Source organism: Colobus angolensis, unplaced genomic scaffold (genome assembly GCF_000951035.1).
Source record: "Colobus angolensis palliatus isolate OR3802 unplaced genomic scaffold, Cang.pa_1.0 Scaffold1, whole genome shotgun sequence".
NCBI classification, from domain to species: domain Eukaryota; kingdom Metazoa; phylum Chordata; class Mammalia; order Primates; family Cercopithecidae; genus Colobus; species Colobus angolensis.
The window spans coordinates 487,823-498,434 of record NW_012110918.1 but is presented as its reverse complement, the minus strand read 5'-3'; the positions used below and the strand labels follow the sequence as shown (position 1 = coordinate 498,434).

The window sequence follows — 10,612 nt, the reverse complement described above, 5'->3', positions numbered from 1 at the left end:
TCTCCATCTCAAAAAAATATGTATATATATATGTTCTTAATTCCATTGCAGTATTTTGAGACAGTGAGTATTCTTGTTGTAATGAAATTTCAAAATCATGTTACACTGTTCAGAAAGGCATAAAGTGCAGCATTGTGAATAATGGTCAGCATTGTTTTAAATCCTGCCTTGATTTTTAAAATATTTTGACCTTGATGATGAATATTAGCTGTCCTGTTCATGTATTACCAGAAAGCTGTGTTGTAGTTTTGGAAAAATGCTAGACTGACAAGGAAGGACCAGTTACATTGCATAAGGAAGTGTGCCATCACAGAGTAGCCGGTGACTTGTGTGACCAGCAGCTTCTGTTTGTTCAGGGTCTTACAGTTCACTGATCAAAAGTGCAGAGAAGAGCTCATTTGATCCTTACAACAACCCTCCCTCCCAGGTAGACAGGCCAAGTGTGATCACCTCCATTTCACAGACAGAGGTGCTGACAGAGTAAGTGACTAGTTTGAGTTCTTGGGTCAATAAGTAAGAAAGCTGGAACATAGTTAATTATAGGAGAGAAAGGGTTTTTCACACGTAATATAGCAGCAGTGAAAACATAGAAGTTCTAAGTCATGAGTGGGGTTGCAGAGTAAAGGAACTTTTAGAATAGGTTAGAGAGAGGTGGGCAGAACTTGGAACTAGGAAGTGATCCTTGTGAATTGGCACTGGAATCAGATCCTATGGCTTTTTTTTTTTTTTTTTTTTTGACGAAGTCTCGCTCTGTCACTCAGGCTGGAGTGCAGTGGGGTGATCTCAGCTCAGGCTCACTGCAGGCTCCACCTCCCGGGTTCACGCCACTCTCCTGCTTCAGCCTCCCAAGTAGCTGGGACTACAGGCGCCCACCACCACACCTGGCTAATTTTTTTGTATTTTTGGTAGAGACGGGGTTTCACTGTGTTAGCCAGGATAGTCTTGATCTCCTGACCTCGTGATCCGCCTGTCTTGGCCTCCCAAAGTGCTGGGATTACAGGCGTGAGCCACCGCACCCAACCCTCATGGCTTTTAATAGATGAGCAAGGAGCAGTGTGGAGAAGGTGGATATGCAGACAGGAAGATCACTCTGGCTAGAACCAAGAGTGGCTAATAGTGGGGAGTAAAATTGCAAGTGGATATATAGCAGTGAGGGTGAGTGAGAACAATTGATAAGACTTCAGCTTAAATTTGGAGTAGTATTGCAGGGATAAAAACAAGTAGATTCTGGCCATTTGTAGTAAATTTTGAACCCATCCTGCTAACATTTTAACATATCTTGGCTTTTTTTGTGGGGAGCACAAATGGGGTCTTGCTCTGTTGCTCAGTATACTCTCAAACTCCTGGCTTCAAGTGGTCCTCCTGCCTCAGCCTCCCAAAGTGCTGGGATTATAGGCGTGAGCCACCATGTCTGACCAGTCTTAACATTTTATAATAAGCATAATCTATCTGAAAATGTCATTTAAAAGGTCATTTTGTTGCATATCTATTCACTAGTCCAGTTAGTAGTCCATTAAAAATTTGAATTACTTCTGGATTGCTAAGTATAAAACAATTTTTCCTTTTCCAGGATTATATTCCATCACAACAAGATATTCTGCTTGCCAGAAGACCCACCAAAGGCATTCATGAATATGACTTTGAAATTAAAAATGTTCCTTTCAAAATGGTTGATGTAGGTGGTCAGAGATCAGAAAGGAAACGTTGGTTTGAGTGTTTCGACAGTGTCACATCAATACTTTTCCTTGTTTCCTCAAGTGAATTTGACCAGGTGCTTATGGAAGATCGACTGACCAATCGCCTTACAGAGTCTCTGAACATTTTTGAAACAATCGTCAATAACCGGGTTTTCAGCAATGTCTCCATAATTCTGTTCTTAAACAAGACAGACTTGCTTGAGGAGAAGGTGCAAATTGTGAGCATCAAAGACTATTTCCTAGAATTTGAAGGGGATCCCCACTGCTTAAGAGACGTCCAAAAATTCCTGGTGGAATGTTTCCGGAACAAACGCCGGGACCAGCAGCAGAAGCCCTTATACCACCACTTCACCACTGCTATCAATACGGAGAACATCCGCCTTGTTTTCCGTGATGTGAAGGATACTATTCTGCATGACAACCTCAAGCAGCTTATGCTACAGTGATGTACAAAAGACTTGCTGTTTTAATATCTTTTTGTGTTTTTGATGTTTTCTGTTTGTTTTGTTTTTTAAAATAGCAGTTTACAACCAGAATTAGAACAATCTTAATTCTATGTTTAACTTCTTGAAAATCTTAGTACTTTTTCTGCAGCCTTTGGTTTGTGGCTGAAAGCTGTTGAGTGACACATCGTCAAGATTTGCTGTAATGCAGGCTTTGATCTGTTTCACCATGGCTTCTATTCAAGTCCGGTTAAAACTTCCCAGCTGACCTCAGACTAGGCATATTTCAGGCTTTAAATTATTCTACTTTTCAAACCGAATTCTCCTGCAGTGCCAAGTATCAAAGGTGTCCTTAAATATTCAGTTCCAAAGCAAGTAAGGTATCTTCTGTCCGCCTTACACATAGCAGTGCCACTTGTTGCCTAACTTTATGGTGACCTCCCATTTTGTAAGGGCTGTTAGAAAAAAGTTTGATCTAAGAAATGGCATTCTATAGATTCATAGAAGGTTTAGCCTTCATATTTTAATTGCTTGTGTACACAACAGCTGTTTTGCTTTGAGATTTCTGTGTTTCTGAAGGTAATGTTCTTCGTGTTTTCAAGTTTACATAAGGTCTTTGGTCTAATGCTGATGAAGAATTCACAGGTGGTACGGGAGAGCAAAAGGCAAGCAAATGCTATTTACCGTGTTTTGGTCAAACGTAATGAGTGAAATAGAATTTGCCTTTCTCATATTTAATTATCATGTAGTTTAATGTACCACATGTGAAACATTCTGGCCATAGCAGCAACTAAAAACTGCAAGCAACTTGGTAACAGAACTTTCTAAATAAACTTAACCTGTTCCAGAATGTCATATATTTGACTTTTAAGCCCTATCTCAGTTGGTCAGTAAAGACCAATCCTTACTGTAGGAAATCATTGTGTATCATCACAAACTCTATCCTTTGCTGTCCTGTCCAGTCCCATCAGCTCCACACTGTGGCATTTGTGGGATTGTTTTGTTTATTTGGAGCTTGCCAAAGGCAGTATTTTTCTGTCAAACTATTCAAGAAGGCATTATTTGAGATTCCTGTTCATTCTTGGTGTGTCTCTAAAAGACACAGTATGTACACATTTGTATAATTGTTGTTTATGAAAGTCCAGCTTTTTTGAGGTATATTTTAAATGTTTTAAGGATGCTTCTAAGGATAAGTAGGAATTTTTTTAGTTCGCACCTGAAGATGATTACATTGACCACTGCTTACCAAATTAAAATGTGTCGATGAAGTAGCTTTGTGATTGCAGATACATTCATAGTGAACTCATCAGAATGGCTGGTTTGCAGTACTGAAATACTATCTTGTAGGCTGTATGTAGTGTTACAATTAGATCAGAGAAACAGAAGTCCAAGGCTGGCAACAGCTTGAAAAGTCTGACAGCTTTTCTACTTTTCCTGAAAATTTTAAGACTGTGATATCTGTCGTTTTACTGTATAGCTGACTGTGTACTCAGGTATTTTATTGGTCCTTGAAAGATTGGTCGTTATGGATCACCCAGCCTTTCTAAGTCAGTGGCTGTTCTGTCTTGCTGTCTGATACGAGAGTGGGGCTCTTCAGTAAACTAACCAGGGATTGTTCTTGACATACCTGACTTTTCTCACATTTGAACTTCCACTATCATTGTATCCATATAACTTCCAGTGTTTTCATGCCATGGTAATACATGAGCTGCACATACGTAGCCTGGCACCATGATGCAGGTGTTCATGGTATCATTCATGCATGTTTGAATAGTTCTACATCTAGTGCTTCTTGCCAAAAAGAATACATTGTTGAAATTGACAAAGTTAGCATAATGGCAGTGCTGATGAATATCGGAATGTGTGCACAGTAACATTTGGACTGTTCAGTGGAGAGTTTACCCATACATTTAGCAAATTGGATGGCCAAAACATTTGACTCCAGTGAGGGCTCAAGTTAGATCCCTATAGAAAGAGGACACTTCATCTTACTGAAATCATAATTAAGATCTGTGATATGAACCATAGATATTGCCAGACAAAGCAGAAATCACCAAGTTTCCCCCTTTTGACTTACCACCGAGAAGTGTTAAAACACCAAATAGCGTGTTATTTTGGGCATTTGCAGTTTTCTTCCCTGCTGCATGTAATGTCTCAGAATCAACATTCTTTTAAAATCTATGCTATATTTTGAGGCAGTGAATTACTTATATTCAACTTGGGCTTGTTTTGACAGTAGAACTTTAAGTTCAATCTAAAGGCTTTAGTCCACAGTTTTTTGTTTTATTTTCAAACCCTTTGAAAGGAGTCTTACACCTGTATCATGAAAATGGAATCCTTTTGAAATACCACTATAGGAAGAGAGAGATGCAATTTAGTGAACAGAATTGAAAAGGTGCTCATAATTTTCACTATGCCAACTTAACCCCAGTCTCTAAAAAAGTAATTTGGATATAAAGTTCTTTGATGTATTTGATTTTCTAAATCTTTATGGTTATGGTTTGGAATAAAATGTGCCTAATCCTGTATTACATTCTGTTCTTAAATCTGAATGCCTTCTCATTTAATTCTGAAGAAATACTACACATGTGTCTTCATTGACCTTGAAGAAATGTATACACAGTTGCCTTATAAAACAAATTTAGACCATAACTTTTAGAGAGAAAGGGTTTTGTCAAATGTTTTCTGAAAATGTGAGTAATTCAAAGCATGCCTCTGCCCCTTTAATATTTTTAATAACCTCCGTAGTTGCTGTCTGCCAAATATTAAATTGAAATCTTCGTTGCAGTTTTATTATCTGGAAAGGGCACTGGATTGCTCTGCAACCAAAGAAAGCAAATGTGGAATGAAACAAATCATTCACTTTGTCTTATTTTAAGGTGTATTGGCATGTAGTTTGCATAGAGAAGGTCCTCTGGTTAGTCTCTCAAATTGAGGCTGTTTAGGGAAATCCTTATTCAGTTGGTGGCAGTGGTTGGTTTAAAGTAGGAAATAAGATCACCTTAATACCAGAAATGATTAGAAGTGCTGATTTAGATTCAACAGATACCATATGCCCTTATCATTTTTTTGTGAGAAGAAATGGGTAAGTCCTAACTTTCAATGTGTACCCAAATACTTGTATTTATGCTTTTGATAAAATGTATTTTCAGCATTATTACACATCCGATTATGCCTTATTTATATACAAAGAGTAAAATTACCATGTTATACTGTTATGTCCTAAAATTCAAATCGCTATTTGAGAAACCCTCAAATTGGTGCTTTCATTATATAATGATACATTTAGACAAAACCCCAAACCAAGCCATTTGAAACAAGATTCTCTCCATTGCAGTTTGTAGCAATGTTATTTCTGTGTATATCATGAGAAGGCTAAATATCAGTGTTAATTTCTTGTTTGAATCCATGAAATCATGCCTGTAAAGCCCAAACATTTGTAACAAACTCCCTAATAAATTTAGAGAAAGTCACTCTGTTACCATTTCATTTATTTTAGTTTTATTTGAGGAATTAAGACCAGAAGTTTTGCTCATGTCTTTTTCACTTAGAAGTCTGACTTAGTACCTACTGTAGTCTCTCTGCCATCATTTCAAGGTGTTCACTTCTGTTAATCACAGATGATCCATCCTTGTGTTGTGCTGCTTGACTAAAAGCACTGATTTTTTTTTTTTTTTTTTTCTTTCGAGGATAGGATACAGGGTGGCTTTTCAGTCTAGTAAACAGGAGGGGAGAGATTGGGTGGGTGTGGGTGTGTCTGCATGTCTCAAATATAGCACATGCCCATTTTTTTATGGTACGAGGTTAGGGCTTAGTAAATGTATTCTAGAGTTTGAAGTGTAAGTCTAAGTCTGAACATTTTAAACAAGTTGGACTTTATGGCTTTTTCAGGTTCCATCAAGTAGGTACTAGCCTTAGGCTGGTAGGTGATTAACAGCATTATTTGGAGTGCAGTGTTTGTACCACTAGCATTCTTGTGTCTGTACTTGAATGTATAGTTAGCATTTAAGTTATGTTCACTCTTGCAGCGTTCAGGTCTAACCATCTGGTTTCAAATGCGAGAGCTTATATGGAACATTGTTTTGAAAGCATGAATGATACGGCAGTATTTTATGGCTTGATAAGGAGAGTTTTGTGACTTATTCAAATCTGCTGTTGATGATGGAAGTTTACAGATGGATCAGCGTGTGCTGGGACTCACTGCATGAATTTTCAGTCAGTGAATATTACTGAAAGTCATATACTACTTGCTTGGTATGTGACTTTGGTTTGTATTAAGAAAGCTTGTTTATGATATTTCTTACCATAGTAAATGATAAATTTGTCCTTAATCATGCCTATTTGATGGTACTAGGAAAGAAAGGGGTAGAGATTAATTCTTGCAAAGTATATGCAACAGTGCAACAAACTGTGCCATTTACCTTTTACCTCTTACTTGAAGGCAGAACCACAAAATGTTTGAAATGGCTTTTCTAAACTACTATAGTCTGCTGAGAGCTCATTGACCACAAGAAGCCTTAGAAAGTATATTTTGTAATAACCCCATAGATACTGTACCTAACTAAACATGATTTGTATTAGCTCTATAAAATACTTGTGGCTTAGGGTTTTTTTTTTTTAACATATGTCTTTTTATAACTTTCCAGGAACTAAGCACATTATCTGATAATTGTAAATTTTTTTGTCAGTGCTTTAGTTCAGGATGGGCAATAAATTATTTCTAAAGGAGGTCTAAAAGTGGAAAGAATGGTTTGATTTTATAAAATGAGTTGCTAGTTCATGACAGCTTTTTACTTTTGTACATATTTTGCAAAACATTTGCCTCTTGCTATTAATATTTGCTTTGTAAAAATTACATTTAATAAACATTTGTAAATGATTCAATACTATGATGTTATTTAACAGTTTGGTAATTGTAAAGTGTAAAGCAGATGCTAAAAGTTTGAAAGCAAAAGTTTCATCTAGAGACCGAGTTACAGCACAGAAATCTACTTCAGCAGAATCCCAGCACCACTTGGCTTGAATATTAGTCTAGAAACTTCTTACTAGAAATGGAGATGTGGACTTCGTCCAAGGAAGTTCTCAGCCACTTAATATATTTTGACAAGGGAATAGGGGAAGAGAAACCACTTGTTTGCTCTTATGGCCGCTGAAACTGTGTTAGGGTGTACCTGAGCTCAGTTCATCCAGCTGCAACAGTATTAATAATTCTGTTACGTCTGTTGTAATTAATGTTTGGAGACAAACCAACATTGACCACTCATCTTTTTTTAAAAAAATAAACTATATTAGATTATGATTTACAGAAAAATTTGAAGACAGTGCAGAGTTCCCCTATACTCCACACCCCTTATAGTTCCCGTAGTTACCGTCTTGCATTACTTTGGTACATTTGTCGTAATTAATGAACCAATACTGATAACGTTAAGCCCATACTTTGTTCTTATTTCCTTAGTTTTCCCTTGTCTTACTTGTGTTCCAGGATCCATCCAGCACACGACGTTACATTTACTTGTCATGTCTCCTTCAGCTCTTCTTGGTAATTAACAGACTCCTGTTTCTCAGACTTTCTGTTTTTGATTACTTTGGCAGGTGTTTTTTATTTTTGTTTTTTCATTTTGAGACAGGGTCTCACTCCTCTGTCGCCCAGGCTGGAGTGCAGTGGCCTGATCTCAGCTCACTGCCGCCTCCTCCTCTGCCTCCCAGGTTCAAGTGATTCTCTTGCCTCAGCCACCCAAGTAGCTGGGATTACAGGTGCGTGCCACCACACCCAGCTACTTTTTGTGTTTTTTAGTAGAGACAGAGTTCTCGCCGTGTTGCCCAGGCTGGTCTCGAACTCCTGAGCTCAAGCAATTTGCCTCGATCTCCCAAATTGCTGAGATTACAGGCGTGAGGACTTTGGCAGTTGTGAGGAGTACTGGTCAGGTGTTTTGTAGAATCTCCCTCTGTTGAAATTTGTCTGGCGTTTTTCACTTGATTAGACTGGGTTATGGGTTTGGGAACCACAGAGATAAAGTATTCTCATCAAATCATAACAAGTGCACCTTCTGTGGTTGCTACTCATCTTTTCCCTTTACACTTTCTGCTGAGTTAGCAGTTGTCAAATCACTTACGGCATGTTTACACCTTTTCTTAACTGGCGTGTATTGAAAGCTATGGCTTGGGCATGGTGGCTCACGCCTGTAATCCCAGCACTTTGGGAGGCCAAGGCTGGTGGATCACTTGAGCTCACGAGTTCGAGACCAGCCTGGGCAACATGGTGAAATCCCGTCTTTACAAAAATTAGGTGGGCGTGGTGGCATGGGCCGGTAGTCCCCCAGCTACTCGGGAGGCCATGGAGGTTGCAGTGACCCAACATGGGGCCACTGCACTCCAGCCCAGGTGATAGATCCAGACCTTGTCTCTAAGTAAATGGACAGACAGACAGATAAAGCTGTGCTTGTACTTTTCTTCCCCTAAACAGAATGAAGGGCTTTCTCTTGGTGTTGCAAAGCAGGTGTGAGGAAATTAATGACTGTACTCCTGGCTGCTCTGGCTCCAACCTCTCCGACAAATAAAAATTATTTTCCAGGTTCTCACCTCTAACATGAAATTTTACTGTTGATCTCAAGAGAACTGGAATAGAAAATTTGGACTTTGAGTCTAACTATTAATATCTAAAAATCTGTGACTTTGGAAACAGGTCATTAAAGTCTTTCTGGGAGAGATGTAAGATCTTTAAAAATTGAAACTAGACTCACTTGAGCATTTGAATCCCCAAACCAAGAGGTCATTTAAAAAACAAAAACACCTTTTTTTATGCTGTTGTTGGAACAAGGGGATATTTGTGCAAAAAGAAACAATACAAACTGTCGTGTAGCAGAGTGGGCACAGTCCTGGTTCACCGGCACCGTGGCACGTCCTGTCAGTACAGGACGCTCTCCCAGAACGACCTGTTTCATTGCCCACAGAGTGGGTTGTGGGAAAAGAAAAGGGAGACTTTTCGGTCCTGAGAACATAGGAAACTCAGGGTTTACAGGTTAAACCAGAGGTCTGTTTTGGTGACTTGGGAAATTTGGCAAATCCTCAAAAAACAGATGGCCCAGGGCAATGTTTTAAAATACATGCTGCCAGGCGTGGTGGTTCACGCCTGTAATCCCAGCACTTTGGGAGGCTAAGGCGGGCAGATCACTTGAGGTCAGGAGTTCGAGACCAGCCTAGCCACATGGTAAAACCATGTCTCTACTAAAGATACAAAAATTAGCCAGACCTGTGGCAGGCGCCTGTAATGCCAGCTACTTGGGAGGCTGAGGCAGGAGAATTGCTTGTATCTGGGAAGCAGAGGTTGCAATGAGCCAAGATCGTGCTACTGCACTCCAGCCTGGGCGACAAAGCAAAACTCCATCTTGAAAAAAATTAAAAATAAAGGCCTGGAGCCGTGGTTCACGCCTGTAATCCCAGCACTTTGGGAGGCCTAGGCAGTCACCTGATGTCAGGAATTCGAGACCAGCCTGGCTAACAGTGAAACCCCATCTCTACTAAAACTACAAAAATTAGCCGGGTGTGGCAGCACGCGCCTATAGTCCCAGCAACTCAGGAGGCTGAAGCAGGAGAATCACTTTAACCTGGGATGTGGAGGTTGCATTGAGCCAAGATTGTGCCACTGCACTCCAGCCTGGGTAACAGAGCAAGACTCCAGCTCTAAATAAATAAATTAATTAAATAAAAGTACACGCTGTAATTTTTCCTCAGAAATTAGTGGGGCCTCTGAAATACGGTATTGTGGTTGGCGTAAGGGGTATCCATGAAAATGCTGTGCAAGAATATTTCACAGTGTTCCTTTTTCTTTGAAGTACACCAAGAAAACAAAAGGCTCAAACAAGTATGTGATACAAATTAGCCATTCAAGGAGGCTGTGTTCAGCTTCTCTGTTTGCCACAAGAATACTGAGGGAAGTTGTGTCCAGAATTAACATTTATACTGAGTGGAGGAGTATGTTGATTTTTCTTTTCCCCATGAAGGTTCGTGGTAGGAAAACAGAAGCTATCAAGTTGATGATTCTTCCATAATGACCTACACTACAGCTTTAGACACGCTTGATTTTCTGCCCCTGCCAACTCGTGAAGGGGAGAAGGAACATAAGATGAACTGAAGGCCAAGCACTGCTGACCTTGGGGGGAGAAAAAGTCGCTGTTTCGTTTTACTTTCCTGTTATTCTACGTGGAAAATCCCCAGTTCTTGTAAGCTTTGTGGGATTAACTAGCTGATTTTACCATCAGACTTAGTTGAAATTTTGTTCTGAAAAAATGAACCTCCCTGGGCGCTGGTAGCTCACACCTGTAATCCTAGCACTTTGGGAGGCCGTGGCGGGTGGATCACCTGAGGTCAGGGGTTTGAGACCAGCCTGGCCAACATAGTGAAACCCCCATCTCTACTAAAAATACAAAAATTAGCTAGGTGTGGTGGCATGTGCCTGTAGTCCCAGCTACTCAG

At 39.7% G+C, this 10,612-nt stretch overlaps 1 protein-coding gene across 1 annotated transcript in view; it reads left to right on the top strand.

The window, feature by feature from the left end:
• GNA13 (guanine nucleotide binding protein (G protein), alpha 13) overlaps positions 1–7,024 on the top strand; it is a 46,656-nt gene extending 39,632 nt beyond the window's left edge. Inside the window, exon 4 of the mRNA XM_011938302.1 lies at positions 1,571–7,024. Within this exon, the coding sequence (XP_011793692.1) occupies positions 1,571–2,143 (573 nt within the window). The 3' untranslated portion in view covers positions 2,144–7,024. The remainder of the gene's footprint in view (positions 1–1,570) is intronic.
• Positions 7,025–10,612: the final 3,588 nt, after the last annotated feature.